At 41.4% G+C, this 17,367-nt stretch overlaps 4 protein-coding genes across 8 annotated transcripts in view; 3 read left to right on the forward strand and 1 right to left on the reverse strand.

The window, feature by feature from the left end:
• Positions 1–6,204, forward strand: part of myom3 (myomesin 3) — a 47,339-nt gene extending 41,135 nt beyond the window's left edge. Inside the window, exons 25-36 of the mRNA XM_076106692.1 lie at positions 490–634; positions 1,996–2,055; positions 2,629–2,696; positions 3,087–3,197; positions 3,506–3,593; positions 3,727–3,765; positions 3,992–4,097; positions 5,097–5,260; positions 5,365–5,401; positions 5,581–5,603; positions 5,713–5,768; positions 5,926–6,204. Of these exons, the coding sequence (XP_075962807.1) occupies positions 490–634; positions 1,996–2,055; positions 2,629–2,696; positions 3,087–3,197; positions 3,506–3,593; positions 3,727–3,765; positions 3,992–4,097; positions 5,097–5,260; positions 5,365–5,401; positions 5,581–5,603; positions 5,713–5,768; positions 5,926–6,204 (1,176 nt within the window). The remainder of the gene's footprint in view (positions 1–489; positions 635–1,995; positions 2,056–2,628; positions 2,697–3,086; positions 3,198–3,505; positions 3,594–3,726; positions 3,766–3,991; positions 4,098–5,096; positions 5,261–5,364; positions 5,402–5,580; positions 5,604–5,712; positions 5,769–5,925) is intronic.
• A 1,473-nt stretch (positions 6,205–7,677) lies between these two features.
• fabp10a (fatty acid binding protein 10a, liver basic) lies at positions 7,678–8,570 on the forward strand. Its single transcript, XM_076106693.1, has 4 exons — positions 7,678–7,744; positions 7,929–8,101; positions 8,309–8,398; positions 8,520–8,570. Exons 1-4 carry the CDS (start codon positions 7,678–7,680, stop codon positions 8,568–8,570), a joined length of 381 nt encoding a protein of 126 aa, XP_075962808.1.
• Positions 8,571–8,846: 276 nt separating this feature from the next.
• Positions 8,847–13,193, forward strand: srsf10a (serine and arginine rich splicing factor 10a). 5 transcript variants are annotated; one of them, XM_076106809.1, is made up of 6 exons: positions 8,847–9,045; positions 10,499–10,603; positions 11,341–11,444; positions 11,562–11,730; positions 12,127–12,177; positions 12,261–13,193. In XM_076106809.1, the coding sequence occupies exons 1-6, from the start codon at positions 8,981–8,983 to the stop codon at positions 12,535–12,537; spliced, it is 771 nt and encodes a 256-aa protein (XP_075962924.1). In that variant the 5' UTR covers positions 8,847–8,980; the 3' UTR covers positions 12,538–13,193. The 5 variants fall into 5 exon arrangements, with proteins under 5 accessions (XP_075962924.1, XP_075962928.1, XP_075962927.1 ...); XM_076106812.1 differs by having other exon boundaries at positions 8,848–9,045; positions 12,279–13,193; XM_076106811.1 differs by lacking the exon at positions 10,499–10,603 and adding an exon at positions 10,831–11,121 and having other exon boundaries at positions 8,886–9,045; positions 11,338–11,444.
• An 86-nt stretch (positions 13,194–13,279) lies between these two features.
• Positions 13,280–17,311, reverse strand: pnrc2 (proline-rich nuclear receptor coactivator 2). The gene is made up of 3 exons (XM_076106814.1): positions 17,089–17,311; positions 16,379–16,595; positions 13,280–16,120 (listed from the first exon to the last, which is right to left on the reverse strand). Exon 3 carries the CDS (start codon positions 16,095–16,097, stop codon positions 15,624–15,626), a length of 474 nt encoding a protein of 157 aa, XP_075962929.1. The 5' UTR covers positions 16,098–16,120; positions 16,379–16,595; positions 17,089–17,311; the 3' UTR covers positions 13,280–15,623.
• Between the last annotated feature and the right edge of the window lie 56 nt (positions 17,312–17,367).

Below are 17,367 nucleotides of genomic sequence, written 5' to 3' on the forward strand. Positions count from 1 at the left end.
CATTTATACCATTATTTCTCAATATCAGAGCTCCATCTGAACAGTACTGATCACACGTTATTTCGAAATGATCACAGCTGAGGTTTGCGAATTCAAAAGCCATTTGGCTGATTAGGGCCCTCAGGCTTGCCATACATCACAAATCACATCCACCACTGAGGCCTATCAACATGCAAGGCATACACTTATCTCGATGAACATAAAAGTCATGAAAACGAGGCTGCCTCCTGTTTGTTTGTGTGTGTGTGTGTGTGTGTGTGTGTGTGTGTGGGTGTGAGTGTGTTAGAAAAAATAAATATTTCATCTACGCTGCTCATTTTGTCGTTTTCAGTCCCTTTTCAAGCACCGATTCACACTATATTCTCTCTGCATGACAAACCATCTAGAATAGATTGCAAGAGGCGTGTCTACCTGCCATCGCGGATCATCTGTCCGCACATGAGCTGATGTGTGCTGCGTGTGTGGCAATGCTTGTTTGCTCTTTTGCAGCACCGTAAGATCAACTTCGACAAGGCCAAAGGTCTGGTGGAGATACTGTTTGACCAGCTCTCTCAGGAGGACGAGGGCTCGTACACGGCTCAGCTGAAGGACGGCCGCGCCAAGAACCAATCCACTTTGGTCTTTGTGGATCAGAGTGAGTCTTTTACTCATGGTGCCACTAAGCTGTCATTGAGGTTTTTTTTTACATACCATGATAAAGAGACAAGGACAATTGCAGAGGGACAATAGAACAGAACAGGCTTTAATGTAAATGAGACATCACATTAGCTAGATTTTACACAATGATGAAATGTTTCTTCCTGAAAGTGACGTAGACTATAGAGACCAAACACGTTTTTTGTACCAGGCTGTTAATTTGGGCATTTTAACATTGTGATCTATGGGGATTGCTTGCGTTTGGAGCCATCCTCAAGTGGTCATTTGAGGAATTGCAGCCTTTGGCACTTCCGCGTTGGCCTCCCCTCAGACAAATCTTAGTTTTGCTCAAGTAAACTATATGAGATCATAATTATCTTATTGAATTCCACATACGCTCAATAATTGAGTCAAGATAATCTTATGTGCTGTTTTACATAACTTCATACTACACCAAATACATATAAATGTCTGTACTAAGGCATTTATTTATTAAGAACAGTAAAGATTCCCCAAAACCACTTTATCTTTAAACTATCTCTTTAACCAAATCTCACATCACACATTTAGTCTTTTTTACGTGATCTTCTTTTGATAACTAATGTAATATTTTCCACATCTATTCACTGAGCCTCCCTTGAAACAGTTTGGAGCCCCGCTGGGGAGGCCCTCTGAAACCCTCTGCTTTAGGACAGCAATAAATAATTCAGAATTTCCCCACCACATATTTATTCCTGGCAGACTAGAGAAGCGTTTTGAATGTTTAGGTCCTAAATAAATATCATTTTCAAAAATAATTGAATGAAGTATGAAAAACCACAATAATCAAGACTTTTTTGTGTCTACTTTTAAAAGTCCAAGTTACAGGCCCAGGAGAGACATGTAGGCCTCAATTGTTTTAGTGGAATGTGGAAAAGTCATTGTTTATCAGCATTTATTTCTGATTGGAAAATATCTTTTTAATTACCTGCTTCTTTCAACAACAATTAGAGGACCTGATTTGTGCCCCAATGACTTCAGGGAAGAATGGATGAATAAATGATCCTATGCTTATGTTCTCTTGTGTTGCTTTATACATGTTGTTGTACGGCACATGAACGACCTGATCCCAATTCATACGATTATTTTGTGTCTGTTTTTATTCTGATTTATTTCTATTTTGGCAACCTTCACTCAAAAGTCCACTTCCTCACCCCACACATAAACCCCTTCTACGATTGGCCGAACAGTTCAAAATGAAGTTGAGATTATTTTGGAAGTAAAATAACCTTTTGGAGCAACAGATCGTCATCACTTCTCCCCATATGACCTCCATGATTCTACTGTTTTGTACTCTGATATTGTTTGTGTCTCTGTCAGAGTTTCGTCAGACGCTGGCCCTGGCTCATAAAAACCGGCGTGACCATCAGAGGAAATCTGGTGAGAAGTCTCCAAACATTACTAACATATTTTATAATAAATATAATTAGATCTAATAGTTGCAATAGCTTTTTGATGATGTTTTTGTGTCCTGACACGGCTGCTTCATCTTGTCCAAACCTCTTGAGACGAAAGGAAAGAAAGGAAGCCTCCTTTGCTACTGAACTCTGTGTTTTTATCACCTGAGCTCTCAGATGTGATAAGGAGAAGCTATACAACTCTTTTGTGTCTGGAGGCCAATGCCCCAATGGCCGCTTGTGCAAACAGACTGCCTTACAAACTGTCTACTGTTCAAAGTACTCGTGACACTCAGAGTCCACACAGCACATTTTGTCTATTACGTGCAGAACAGCATGATGCAAGCAGATATTAAAGTGGGACGTGTTTATTGCCTGAATGCTGTTCTGAATTATCCCACCACTCTTATTTCAGGCAGCTGTCACTGTCAGTAATTGCCATAGATTGCCATATAACGATGCATTTGTGTTTGAGTGGTTGCTCTGAATAAATGATTGTCTGGTGGTCCCTGCTTCTAGCGGGATAATCGTGTGTTCTGTTCTCTCTGTTCCCAAGGACCGTATTTCCAGGAAGACTTGTCGTGGCGTGTAAATGAGGATTGTGAACTGATTATAAAGTGCAAGGTACATTTTGCACATAATAGATTTGCTAATGGCAATAAGAGAATTAGCCTACCATCATATTGAGAGCCCAGAAATGTTTCATCTTTCACCATTACTTATAAAATCATTTATATTGTAAAATTTGCTGAGTTTGTTGCTAAGTTCCCACATCATTCAGAGCAAAGACAATGTTCCACTTTTAATATTAATAATTATCAAAGGAATATTTTGACATTTTAGGTGACTTCCTGGTGCTTTTTGCACTTTTCCGTTGCGGGAGAATCATGTCAATCTTCTCATTTAGTTTCGCCAAAATGACAAACCTTTACAGGGTTGCATTTATTACAAAGATTTCACTATTTCATTCGTAAAACAATCAATTTTTGAGGACTTTTATTTCTCCATACTTAGGTGACAAATACAAACAAGGACACGTCACTCAAGTGGTTTAAAGAAGGTGCGGCGGTGACCCGAGTCGTGTATGACCAGTCATCAGGGGTCAGCACACTCACCATCCCGCAGGTATTTCAAACAATTCTGCTCTATTTTCAGACTACTAGAGGTGGGGAGGAGAGTTAAAGAGCTCAGGCAAGTGTGAACCAGCATTTATGAATGGTAGCTGTGTAGTGAGACAAAACAAGACAAGCAGTCAGTTAATGTTTATATGATTTCTCTTATTCTTGTATTATTGTGAAATGTTCCAAGGTTCACCTTGGGGTGTATTTTAAGTTTAAATAAAAGATGAATTAAAGTGTTTGGTTGTTCCCCGGAGTCATCAATATTTCATCAGAGAACCTATGAATAAGGATTGGATGTTTTTTCCCCCTCAGGTTACCAAGAAAGAGGCGGGTTCGTTCAGAGCTGTGGTGTCAGACGGGAGAGGAGAGGACGTCAGCACTTTAGAGTTACTGGATGACGGTGAGACGGTGTGACGTCATTATGCATCCTCGGTATTCAGCTACCTACCACTCATCTTGCGTTTATTGTTTATTGAGTTCCATAATCAATATAAAAGACTGTCTGAAAGCTTCGTTGTTCTTTTTATTCACAGAGTACGACAAGCTTCTCCAGCAGCTGAGTAAACAGTGTGGTGAGTTATTCACAGCTGGAAGCTCTACGTTTGTGAAATGTGCCAATGAATTTACAGCAGATTTGCTGTGTTTGGGATGAGGACGATACTGAACTGAAAGCCATGTTAATTATTTCTTGTGTGTGTTGTTTCGGAATATGAATGCGTTTGAATGAAACTGAATGCAAACTGTGGCATTAAATAACCAGGAGCTCTGCCGTGTCTCTCTCTCTCTCCGTCTCTGCAGCCTTGTCTGCCAGCCCACTGAAGGTTCAGAGCACCGCTGTGGGTTTCATGCTCTACTGCTCACTCAAATACTATATAACCTACCTGAAGACCAGCTGGCTCTTCAAGTGAGTCCACATGCAGAGCTCCTCTCTGACCTAAGACCCTACGTGCATCTTCTTCCAAAAGCAAATGAAAAGTAGCTTAATGTTTATTTTGTGTTCAGAACATCTAGCAGTGTGGTCACATTGTTTAACGCAAGCCACAGAAGTGGTCTATTACTGGAGGTAATCATCACAGCCACAGTAGCAGACTATAGAGCATAAAAAGAAAGTAGAGCTGGATCTTGATGTCTTGTCTTCATGCAAACATTCTCATGTGGCAGCTTTAGGCACATCTGGACACCGAAACACCTGGTTCATCCTACTTATCATCTGTTATGATCGATCAATACCAATAATTCTGTGGAGCCAAACATTTTTGAAAACCCCAGAACTTCTAGAGGAGGCTTAAAGTTTTTAAACATGCCAACTATATCAGTTTGAGTTTTGCATAGATGAATAAAATGAACAGTCCATAAAATAAGAAATATGAAAGAGAGAAAGCTGTTCCACTGGATTGATTGTTTAACTATCGTGCATGTGCATGTGCATTTTATCTAATTGAAAGACTCTGTGACATTAGATTTAATACATTTTAAATTATTTAAAGGGTGAACTGAAACATGATTATGACATGGTTGAGGGTGAAATCGGTTTCCATAGTAAGGCTACTAGCCCCACCTGCTGGGGGCTTTGAGGATAGCCTTTACAAAAGAGAACAAACAGCTGAAGGAAATCTGACTCGTGTGATGCAGACTGACAAGTGTTTTTAGTCCTGAATAAAATGAGTTTTGTGTGATTCCAGTCTGAATTGTAACATGTCACTACAGCTGAATTTTCAGAGTTCACATTACTTTCCTCTGACTCATAAAGATGTGATAAGAAAGAAAAAGATGCACTTAGTTTTTTAGAACCAAGACCAGTGCTTTGGTCCAGGGGAAAAGCAGGATTATGTCCATACCATGTTTTGTAAGTCTCGGTGTAAAGCTGACGTACAAAGGAATGTGTTTGCTTCCTTCCGTGCAGGGAGAAGAGGATTGACCAGGAAACCAGGACAAAGCCTGGCAGCAATGCGGAGAGAGTCTGGATTGAAATCTGTAACCCAACAGAGAAGGATAAAGGCAAATACACATTGGAGATGTTCGACGGCAAAGAGACACACAAACGGTATCTCGACCTGTCTGGACAAGGTGGGTGGAAAGTTTGCTCTGAAGGATCTAAAAGACAATTTCAGATTAAGAAAAGAATTTCATAGCAGATAAATAATAATCTTGATTATTTTCCTCTTCAATAGTGTTTGCGGATGCCTTGCTGGAGCACCAGAGGTTGAAGTAAGTGCTGCGCTACATGCAGTAGATGATGCGTCTAGCATGGCTTGCAGTGGCACTAACAGAAAACACTGAGCAGTCAGAGGTAACAAACTATTAGTTGAAAACATCTCAGGACAGATTATTGTTGCCTGACGCCGTGCGACGTCATATTGATTTGACCCTTTGTGTTCGTCCCTCAGGCAAGGGGCCATTGCTGAGAAAAGTGAGTCACGGGTTATGTGTGAATCCTGAGATATTTCTGCCCACAACAAAGGTTCAAAGAGTCTACAGTGCGTGTCAGCAGGGAGTTATTGTCGCTTGTTTTGTTTCAGATCGGGCCAAAGTGACAAAAGGTCTTCCTGATGTGGTAGCCATCATGGAAGGCAAGGTACGACATTGTCATGGAAGCAGTACTACTTAGAGACACATTCATACTCAATTATACTATGTTGTGGTGTTATCGTCATCATTTTTGTGTGGTTGAAGGCCTAACATTTTCATTTTTTATTTCATACTTTCCTGACTGCTCCTCGTCCTCTCTTCAGTCTCTGTGTCTGACGTGCTTCATCGACGGCGAACCAGCCCCAGAGGTCATCTGGCTTCGTAACGACAAGGAGATCGCGAACCACACCCAGTTTACCTTCACTAGGGAGCCCAAGTGCAGCACCATCACCATCAACGACGTCAACATGGCGAATTCTGGAAAATACAGCATCTTCGTGCGCAACCAGTACGGCTCCGAGAAGGTCGACGTGACCGTGAGCGTTTACAAGCACGGGGATAAGCTGCCAGCGCACGCTGTGGAGATGGGTTTTTATGCTTGAGATGGTGATTTTCCATCTGAATTAGGAGAGAAAGAAGAAGCTGAAGGTGATAGATGATGAGATGGAATGATGCTGGATTGTTCATGTGTTAGGAAACTTTATTGGGATTTGAAAAATGTCCATTAAGGTTTGATCAATTATGTGATTGCCTGTATTGCAAACTGTCTATATCATTTAAATTCTAAACAGTGTATACCATAGAAAATGTCAGGTTTTTCCTGCAATGGAGATGCAGAATTGCAAAGTTTTGTTTATCAAAATGATTGAGCTGATTATTTTGAAAGAGGAAATTGCACCAATTCCCCCAAATAATAAGTTGAATTCATAAGCAGTAAAATGAACCATTAATCAATTAAAATATATTCAATTAAAAATACACTCAGAGGGTTCGTTGCTATACAGACTTACTTGGTCTGGTATGTCCGCTAACTTATATATTATAAGCACCTGGATGTCAGCTCACAGTAGCATAAATGAGCTAACATTAGCTTGCTGATTGAGAGAACCAGTTTGCCGACTTTTGACTTTTGCCGACTTCTTCTTGTGCTACTGTCTCATTACATTTTATCGTTGAACCTTTATTATATAAGTGTCTTGTTTTAAGTGTTCACTAAGAATCTATCATAAGGAAAAGTGCAAAACCCTACCGGTCTGTAGAGCGGTTTGTAAACCAGGTGTGTCATTTGTTTCTGTGTGTTGTGAATAAAGCAACTTTAATCTTTTATTTTATTTTATTCATTCATTTTCAACAGCACTCACATATACTATATTACATCTTCAGATTCCTAATTAGTAAACTACCTCATTTGGATTAAGTATGAAAGAAAATGTGGTCTGCAGCTTTCTTTATGTATGATTTTGCAGGCAGAGATCATGTCTTGTTAAAAGCAAACAGTCCGTAGTGTCATTAACCTCCTGGGCCTCAGTCAGGAGACTCACGTTAGAGGTTAAACGACACACTGAGGAAAGGTTGCAGCCATGCATGTAGTTCATCTAATCTTCAATGAATGAGTCCTGAAATAAAATACATGTAAATATGTCTGATAGTGCATTAAATAAATCATTGTCTCTTTTTGATCCAGCGGGTTAAAATCCTCAAACTCCACTCGGGGCTCTGTGAACTTCCCAGTAAATGAAGATCATGTAAATAAATGTAATTTTAATTCTGAAATACAAAACAAAAAGTCTGTACATATTTCTTATCAGTTAAATTTTTTGATCACACGTGACAGAAATGGCTATCTAAATTCCTCTTTGGTGGAAGCCAAGGTTTTGTCCCAACAGGAGTAAGTGAACTCCAGGTTGTTCAAACAGCAGTGATTACTCCAGAGGGGGTTTGTTACTCATTAGACACTTGCTTTCCTGTATAAGAAGGTGCAGCACAACAGTCACATCCTCCACATTGTGTTGAGCTTCAGCTGTCTCAGCCTCCAGCCCACCTTGGTGAACGAGAACCCAGATCTTCTCGAGAACATGGACTTCAATGGAACATGGCAGGTCTACTCCCAGGAGAACTACGAGGCGTTCCTCAAGGCCATGGGTGAGAAAAGAAACCGGTGACTCTGGTTGGCATTTCCGAATATAAATACATTTATATATCTTTGGAAGCTAAAGACAAAGTGGCTATTTTGATGCGGCGACGTCCTTCTAATGTTAAATGTAACCACACAGGCGACAATTGTAAGTGCAGGAATTAACAAAAACACATGTGCTTTGCTTACCAGAACTCCCAGAGGAGGTCATCAAGATGGCCAAGGACATCAAGCCCATTACTGAGATCAAGCAGAAAGGTAATGACTTTGTTGTCACCTCCAAGACACCCGGAAAGACTGTGACCAACACCTTTACCATCGGAAAGGAGGCTGACATCACCACCATGGACGGCAAGAAGCTCAAGGTTTGTACTTGCAGTTTACCGTCGATTTTTATGTCCCATCACTGTTTTTTTCTATATGATTTCTTATCTGATTCATAGTATAATCTGTGTGTAATCCCCCCCCCCCGAAAAATGTTATAGAGTACTGCCTACGAGTGAACCGTGTCTCATGAAGTCCTGCCTCTTCAGGTTTTTGTGATATGAATTGTCTCCTCCTCTGACCTGCAGTGCATTGTCAATCTGGAGGGTGGCAAACTGGTCTGCAACACCGGCAAAACCTGCCACATCCAAGAGATCAAGGGAGGAGAGATGGTTGAGGTGCGGTATATACAAGAACTCACTCGTTCTGTTTCACCATGATGTATCCTAAGCTAACATGTAATGTAATGTCTCCTGGCCACAAATGAAATGTGTTTTCTTTTCCTGTGTCCCATTTCAGACCTTGACCATGGGCTCAACAACTCTCATCAGGAAGAGCAAAAAGATGTAAACTTGGCAGTGAAGAAACCAATTTATATTTAAATAAAAATGTTACTTAATAATTGTGTTATCTTTTTTGAGCAAATGGCACTCTTTTCCTATACTTCCAACATCATTATTGGCTTAAGTCTGACACACAACCAGTGAACATAGATGCCTGCTATGCAAAAAGCAATGGAATCATGTAAAATGAAATAATAGAATCATTGGATCGATTAGGTTGTGTGTGTGTGCGCGCGCGCGCCCATTTGCCTTCGTGACTGTACATCTGTGCGCATGCGCACTGTGAAGGTACCACTTAGACCACGCAGTCCCCGTCTTGTTGCTGTAACGTTAAAGCCGTTAGGGTTTGTGGAAAAGAAAATTGCTATAGTAAACAAATTCACGGCCACATAATTACAACAACGGGCCGTTAAAAACATGGCGAGGTACCTGAGGCCGCCTAATACATCTCTCTTCGTCAGAAACATCGCAGACGACTCCAGGTATGTTGTCGTTTTAACGCTTCTGGCGTGTGCACTCATGGTGAAGCTAACAGAATGCTAGGTAGTTAGCAAACATCACCAAAATGGCTAACTTACGTTACGGCAGCGTTACGAGTGATTCCCAAATTAGGGATGGACACAAAAAAAGGTGTTAGTTACGTTTTACCGAATATTGTTCCATATAACTGCTTACATCACATAGTTTTAACACGTTTCCCTGCATACGGATTGCTAATACCTAAGCTAGCAAACACGAAGCTGGGAGAAGCTAACGTCACTCACTGCCTCTATATTATAAATGAGTAATGTAGCGTGACTACAATACTAGTCGGTGGTGTTTGTGTGGATCACGTTGCGTAACGTGAACATTAACGAGCGTGTCTATTTTTCAGCGGTCTATTTTTAGTTTTGCCACCAGCGTCTTCCTCTCTTCAGACGTAACAAGACATTATCGTAACGTTAGCTACCTCGGTAACGTTAGCCGAACACGGACACAACACTAATAGCATGTCAAGCTAATGTTACGGCCCATTTAAATGTGGAAAACGAAATAAAGAGAAGGCAAAATGCTTCATTAAACTTTTGATATTTATTGATATCCGATCTCAGAACGTATTAATTAAAAAACGACCAAATTATTGTCCATTAACACAGTTAAATAATAAACGTGTAATCAGACAATTACTTAAAAACCTAACCTAAAAAAATATGTTCCTTGAAGGTAACCTGCAATTTGTGACTTTAAAATTACATTATTTACTTATTAATGACTTGTCTCTCAAAAGATACATGTTTTGTTTGCCGTTATTAATGAAACGGAAATTATACAATGTTAGTAAAGTTCACCCAGATCACATAATATATATACTCTCTCACATATTTAAAAAAAGGTATCTAAACATGCAGATAGTTAGATCATTTATGGTCCATTTGGTTTTCATGTGTGCTCATGAAAAGAACACAAGTGGAATAATCAGAAGCTAAGTTGCAAACCATGCTTTGCTCAAATTCGTTGGGTATCCATATACAAAGTACTTGAATTGCTGATGATGAGATATAGTAGGCAGGAAACACTGTCACTCTTTAATACGTATTTCTGTTACATTATCAGTGATTTTGAGATGTTTCTGTAATAAAATCTGACACGTTGTGGTCATGTTCTAACCCCTGTGACTTTGCCACCTTATTAATAGACAATTCATGTAATTTTTATCTTTTATGTCTGCTGTGGATGTGTGAACTTGACTGTTTTTATTTTTTTTATTTGTACTATTACACATTTTAAATGAGAAACCGTCCTTGTGAAGTGGGAGAGTCATTTTGATTTGTCTGCCAATAAGTTTTGTCGTATGCTATGCTGGCACCGGCTCTTGTGTACATCTTACTCACTGAGCTCCGGCTAACTTCATATGACAGCCAGCGGAATAAATGTGCTTATTTCATGACACTTTAGGCCAGAGGATATACGGCGTGAGTTTGGTCGTTATGGGCCTATAGTAGACGTCTACATTCCACTTGACTTCTATACGCGGCGGGGAAGAGGATTTGCTTACATTCAATATCCTTTATTCTTTTCATTTGGAAATGGTGTTTTAACAGAGCGATTGTAAAGCATTACATCTGACTTTTTGGTTGCTGTTGATTCAGCGACACCTGATAATGACAATGTGTGTGTTTTGTTTTTTTTAATGTCATTTTATTTTCTGAGAAGTATTTGTGTCTAATAATTCATGTATTCAGATTCAAACTTATTCCTAACCAATATTTCTTCTGTTGTTGCCTTAGAATGGTAAAGATACAGTTCTGGAGGTCCCACGCCAAAGAAAGTTGAAAGGCGGTTGTAGAGTAGATTCAAGCACAAGACACACCCAGGCGACAAGCAATAGTGGAATTAAAGAGTGGAAAATAAAGAGAGAGCAAAAGCATGAAGATACAAAGAGGAGAGGCTTCCATTTGTCTACCAAAGGGAGGAAAAGCAAAGTGTTTATTGGGCAAAGACAAGCAGGAAACCTCAAGTTCTTCTGCCAAGACAATAAAGATCAAGCTGAAGGTTAAAGGTAACAAGCCAAACGTTTTGTATCCTACCGAATCTGATCATCAATATTTGTCTTGTCTTCACAATTTGAGATCACAAATGGGGCCAATGATTCAGTTTTAATGTTGTTTTAATGATCAGGAGCTGTCAACCTTTGTTGCAGCCTCTTTATTTATTTTCTTAAATTGTTGTGCATGTGTGCAGCCTTCTCTGTCCCTACTTTCCAAATCTCAAAATAAAAAGCCTTAACAACACAGCACGTTTGAAGATGTCCGGGATGCAGAGGACGCTCTTCACAACCTGGACCATAAATGGGTCTGTGGGCGTCAGATCGAGATCCAGTTTGCCCAGGGGGACAGAAAGAGTATGAAAAAAAAATAATCATCATTACATTTAACTTCTGTAAAGCCTCATTCGGCATTGTATGGAAACTATTGAGCTTATAAACAACAAATGTTCTGGTGTGTATTTTTCCATCCAGCTCCTAACCAGATGAAGACCAAGGAGCGTCACTCCCCTCGCAGTTCCTCCCGAAACGACGACGATCGGGACGGCCGCCGAAGACGCTCCAGGAGCCGCAGCTACGAGCGGCGCAGGTCCCGGAGCCCCTCGTATGACCGCCGGCCACGGAGGTCTGAAAGCCCCAGAGAGTGAGTCCTGGCAGCGTTTGCTTTATTGTACTTGGAGTAACTTTAATAGTTCAAATGTTTTCTCACTTTATCTACAAATTAGTCGCAGAGTGACAGTCCTGTCCTACAATGTGTGTAGTAATTAGAGCTGGCTCAATACTTTACTTTGCTACTACTGTGGCATCAAAATATACAGATCTAAATCAGGAAACTTTCCCAACTTTATAGTATATTTAATGATTTAAAAGTTTGATATTTATCCTGACTAATTTAGCCCCTCTGTAGATGGTGTAAACCAGTTGGGTCAGTAAAAGCAGGAAGCCACACTAATTGCCTAATTATTATAACTCATTGTTCTCTTGCACAGAATCAAAGTTACGCCCTGATGAACTGGTTTGTGTTTTGTTCTCTCTACAGGTCTCGGTCCTTCAGTCGACGCAGACGGAGCAGAAGCCATGAAAATGACAAGTAGTCTAATTTCTCATCTTGTAGTATGTAAAATAAACGAGGGCCATTGTACTGCAACTTTTCAACCCACAGTTATCATTAAGTGATGTTCATCCCACCAGGTCCAGAGGGCCTCCTCGTGACCACCACAGGACACACCGTGAACACTCTGCGTCCCGCTCCCCTTCAGCCTCCAGACCCGTGCCCAAAGGTAAAAAGAGCCAGTCTCGGTCCCACACCCCGGGTGAAGACTACCACCCCACCTCCAGTTCCCAGAAACCACCTGTGGGACGATCTCCATCCCGCTCCTACTCTAGATCCGTGTCCCGCTCACGGTCTCGCTCCAGGTCCTGGGCTGGACGCAAGTCTGGAGGCCACTGACTGTCTCCCCTCCCCCCCAGGCCCCGTTAATCTGTCTCCGAGGATGTTTCCGTTCAGTTATAACTCGAGTATTAGGCTCTACGTTTGCTTTTCTTTATCATCACATAATGGAGTCTGTTGCCAAAAGGGGGGGATGAGAGCGGCAGAGAGCTGATGCATTTCTTTTAGTGATTCATAAAAGCACGGCCGATACCCGATACGTTGTTTTTGGACTTGTGTAGCGTAGGTTGCTGCAGGAGGAAAAATGTTAGTTTAGCCAATATTTTTGTACTTTTGATTTATCCACATTTACATTCATGTTTATTGATGCCTCAGTTTGGTTCCATTTGTGTGTAATCTAAACATGAATAAAAGTTACATTTTACTTCAGGCCCAGACATCAGTATTTACTAACTATGCTGTCTCAGCTATTATCCAGCAGGCAAACTGTAAACTGCAGTAGCAGTGATTAGTATTGCAAATGGCTGATGTATTGAATGCAGTTAGTTGCTACCCAATATGTTGTCCAGTATGCTATGTGACAATGTTTAAGATGAACTGCATTAATTTATCATGTACTTTGTTCAGTGAGTAATACAGTTGAATATTTCAAGTGTACCTTAGTACTGTTCTAGTTTTACTTGGTATGCTTTGAAAATAAACTTTTTCTAAACAAATATCCTGTGACTAAGCTTGCAAGGAATGCTGTAATAGAATAATCAAGTGTTGGCACCAGATGAAGAGACTCAAGCAGACAGAAGAATAGGGGGGGAGGGAAAGGGATTTATTTCTTGTTTTGGTAAAATTTTGTAATTGTTTCACAGAGTGCTTTCTTTAACAATTGCTTCTTTTTTTTTTAAACTAATTGATACCAATCGTAAACGGGGCATTTTCTTTCCATAGTCAGTGACATTTCAGTGGGGACAAATTAACAGCCAATTCACTTTACACTGTTTCAAATTTAGAGTAAGGAGACTGCCATGCACAACTCAATCAGGGTAAGAAAGAAAAAATGTTTACATGAACAACCAATAGTAAGAATTTAAAACAGCATTAGGCCAAGTTCAGTCGTCAGCTGGCGGAAGAACAGCTGACGACTGAATGGGTCTGATGAAAAATACATTGGTCAACGTGTGGCATTGCCACCAAAGGAAAATAGTTTCAGCATGGATTTCAACTTAGGCACAAACAGGTCGACTCGAGATTAAAAACATCACATTCAGAACTCAAATTGATACATGGGCAAGTCTCCTCAAGGATCCAATAGATGTTTTGCAGTTTTACTTAATTCGCACTAAGCATGTGTCACCCTACACTGCAGAATACAAAACAATAAAAAACATGTGCAAGATCTCTGGAAAGATAACAGTGCAGGGGTACAGAGAAATGCTATCTGCAGCTTTTTTTTTTTAACAAAAATATTCTTCAGTATTGAAGTCAAGACATTGAAGTCAAGACACGTCCTTAGCATGTCTCATACATTCAGTGTTATTACTAAAAATACTTTTGTCAGACAGGCCTCAAACTCGGCCTGCAAATGTACATATGCTACAAGTACTTTATACATTTCATTATTTACATGGCTCTTGAACACATTAACAAGCTCTCATACTTTGTTTTGTCATCTTTAGGCTGGCAATAAAACGGCTCCAATTCTGCAAGGGGAAAGCAAAAAGCCTCAATAGAGAATTCAGTGAAAAGAAAAACAAAAAAAATAAGAGTATCTATAGGGAGATAGTCAATTACACCTCCATTTCAATAGCATCCTGGCCTGTAACTTATTAAAAACTAGTCTGATTGCAGTGCAAGAGGGTAAACAAGAGGCAAATGTGTGTTGATTATGGGATGTCAACTACCGAAACCTATTTTGTAAACATAAACAACCTCCCGCCTCATGTTGAGGCCTTGGGGCCACTTCACTTCAGAAACCCTCCTCCGCTCTGCTTTACCTTTGCTTACGAATGCATGCAGCCAACAGGACCATGTCACATGACTTAAGAGAGTGAAACTCAAACTAAGCCCGGCCCTCTTCCGCATGTTGGAGCTGCAGCACCGTCCTGAAAAAAAAAAGGCAGAGACCGAGGAGCAATAACAGTGCTGATTGAAACCAGATGAACGGTTAGAAGAGACTCTTTCACCACACGGGCTCGTAAGGTTTAAGTGGCAACGGCAACAATGCCGACCGCATTGAAGATGTCCAAAAGAAGAAAATAAAAATAAAAGAAACTAAATACAGCAAAAACATTGCTTTGGTTACACAGCACTTTCTTATATCTTTCAACCACAACAATCAAGGGCTTGTACAAAATAATGCTATGATAGAGTGTTATGGGCCTCGGACAAGCTCAACTCCTATAGTGCATGTGCGCACAGCGCAATAAAAAAAGTACAGGAGTGGACAGTCCGAGGCCTGTGTGCCATGGTCTCTTATTACCCTTCAGTTCGAGGTTATACTTTTGACCTGTACTGTACAGCTCCAGTAAGAAAGCTTTTTTTCCCTGCAGAATTGCAGTTTGAGTGTCCTTTCCATCCCAAACAAGGATTGTTACACATTAAAGAAAAGAAGGTGGGCCCTAGTCAAAAAAAACAACAATGCTACAAATGTGAGTTTGCTTTAGCACCTGAAGCTTTAGAATTGACCTTAAAGGCTCATCATAAAACTTATGTAAATGAAAAAGCATTATCTGTCCACAGAAATGGACCGTAAAAGTGATGGGAGTTTACCTGACCTATACTATAACCGTTGTTTGGGGGGGAAAACAGCACACTCAAATCTGCTTTTGATAGCCAACATTAAAAAGAACAAAACAAAGAGAAGTAGAAGGGATATCCAGTTTGTCATTAGTCACAGAAAACTGACTCCACTAACAGGCATTACCGACCAGCAAGGCTCCAGGGCTGTAATATCTAGAAACATTGGCTTAAAAATTTTGTGTTGAATGACCATTTCACAGCAAACTTTGCCACAAATGCCTCCTAACACAGAGGTCAATCTTAAAAAAACGGCTAAAAGTATTACAGCACTGAGGTGTTCCTGGTGGGTAGGTTGCCCTCAAGAGAGTCCCAGTTCATTTGTGGGCTTTTTCGATCAAGTGTGGGTATCCCTCTCAGGCCTGCACTTTGAGCAGGCTCTTGAGCTGGAAGGCCATCATCTCCCGATGGTCACAGGAGCCCATTGGGAAGGACACCCAGTGGCTGGGGGGCTTAGGCAACACGCTCGGCAAGGGCGGCTCGCTGAACTTGGGCCCGGCGTAGCTCGGACTTCCCGGTGTGGCCAGGAGCGTGTTGAGGTGGGACACCGCACCCTCCCAGTTCTGACCATAGCTGGTGGCAAAGCGGACAGAAGCACTCTTCTCTGCAGACGCGGCCTGCCGCGCCTCAGGCGACCTGTGGTAGGCTGCGACTTTGTCGCTCCGGCGGTGGCTGTGGTGGTGAAGGCCGCCCGCCCCTCCTGCAGACACTGCTGCTCCTACGTTCGGGTCACGGCTCCTCTGCTTAGCCCGGCCCAGTTGGTGGTTCTTCTTGGGCAAAGGGCGCTCGGGGTGGGAAACTGGAATGTTGTATCTCTCTCCACCTCCCATACTGCTTCTGCACTATGTGTCACCTGTGTTGATATAAAATATACATCATTACTGAAAGTGCTCGGAAACATTAACTCGTGATCAGAGCTCGGCATCATTGTTATTGACAAGGGTAAAACCCGGTAATGCGTAATCCGTCCACACAGCACGCGCGCACACAGCAAGTCAATGAAAACAAGCACAGAGGGTTACGTGCGGAGACGCCAGACAGCATGCGTCACTCCTCCTCCTCCCTCCCCCCCACACACACAGAACCCGAGAGCAAAACAGCCCCAGCTCACCTCTTTGTTATCAGAAAGTCGATGCACCAGAGATCTCTCTTCAATCGTTCACCTCCAATCGGGCCCCAGGTCCTCGAAGTAGTTATCTCTCTACTTCTCGCTGTACTTCTTCTGTGTCCAGCGAGGTCTAAAGTTCTCATGTGCCAAAGAGCGTTGTTTTCCCGTAGAGCCGAGCTGAACATCAATTCACACTCGGCACACGATGCTCCAAGAAGACCTTTTTTTGGGGGGGGAGAAAAGTCAGTTAGAGATGCTAAATTGACTTTCACGGTTCTCTACCGTTTAGTGCATTCATGTTTTCTATCAGCGGACGTGTATTTCAGAGTGCGTCATTGCGGCGAAAACTTCTAAAAAATAAATAAGCAGGTAGCCATCCGTTCTTAAAACATTACAGGTGTACAAAACTGTTAATGTGGGCCATTATCATGACAAAGTGTTGCATAAGCAAACTGCGACATGTTATTCTACTTCTCAAGCTGTCGCGTTGTTCCTGCCAAGTCGCTTTATGGAAAGATAATTTCCGGGTTTAAAAAAAAAACAATAAAAGACCATGATAATCTCGACGGACGTGGTTTTTAATTAATAACCCCAGCTATAGGTTTATTAAATTACATGTTTACAGTCTCAGTTCCACTGGTTTCGGAAGCGAACCATAACAAAGGAACTGTGAGCTCAATATGGCGACGAGGCACAAAAACAGCTTCTCTTACCGACTTCCTCGAGCTTGGTTGTCGAAGAGCCCTTCGTCCAAGAAAATATGCGATAAGCCTTTATATGTGATCCTCGGCGGACTATGTGAGGAAGCACAGCAAAGCTATATTTCCTACAAAAATCCCCGTCACCCTCGAAAGCTTAAGGTGGTGTTTTAACAGTAGCCGCGCGCGACGCCGTTGACACTCTCTCCCGACTCCGTCTGAATTGCAACAAAATGGAAGCCACACTGGAGATATGTAGCTCGTTCTAGCCCGGATCCGACCAATCACGTTCCA

This window comes from Anarhichas minor, unplaced genomic scaffold (genome assembly GCF_050575085.1).
Source record: "Anarhichas minor isolate MPS153535 unplaced genomic scaffold, ASM5057508v1 ptg000035l, whole genome shotgun sequence".
In the NCBI taxonomy this organism is placed as follows: domain Eukaryota; kingdom Metazoa; phylum Chordata; class Actinopteri; order Perciformes; family Anarhichadidae; genus Anarhichas; species Anarhichas minor.

What these genes read in the sequence shown, in the direction of transcription:
- pnrc2 (XM_076106814.1), bottom strand. Translation starts at nt 16,097, where the DNA reads ATGGGAGGTGGAGAGAGATACAACATTCCAGTTTCCCACCCCGAGCGC.
- srsf10a (XM_076106809.1), top strand. Translation starts at nt 8,981, where the DNA reads ATGGCGAGGTACCTGAGGCCGCCTAATACATCTCTCTTCGTCAGAAAC. An exon ending in AACATCGCAGACGACTCCAG is followed by an intron (nt 9,046 to 10,498) that starts GTATGTTGTCGT and finishes ATGACACTTTAG; the next exon opens with GCCAGAGGATATACGGCGTG. An exon ending in AGAGGATTTGCTTACATTCA is followed by an intron (nt 10,604 to 11,340) that starts ATATCCTTTATT and finishes ACAACACAGCAC; the next exon opens with GTTTGAAGATGTCCGGGATG.
- fabp10a (XM_076106693.1), top strand. Translation starts at nt 7,678, where the DNA reads ATGGACTTCAATGGAACATGGCAGGTCTACTCCCAGGAGAACTACGAG. An exon ending in GGCGTTCCTCAAGGCCATGG is followed by an intron (nt 7,745 to 7,928) that starts GTGAGAAAAGAA and finishes TTTGCTTACCAG; the next exon opens with AACTCCCAGAGGAGGTCATC. An exon ending in AGGGAGGAGAGATGGTTGAG is followed by an intron (nt 8,399 to 8,519) that starts GTGCGGTATATA and finishes GTCCCATTTCAG; the next exon opens with ACCTTGACCATGGGCTCAAC.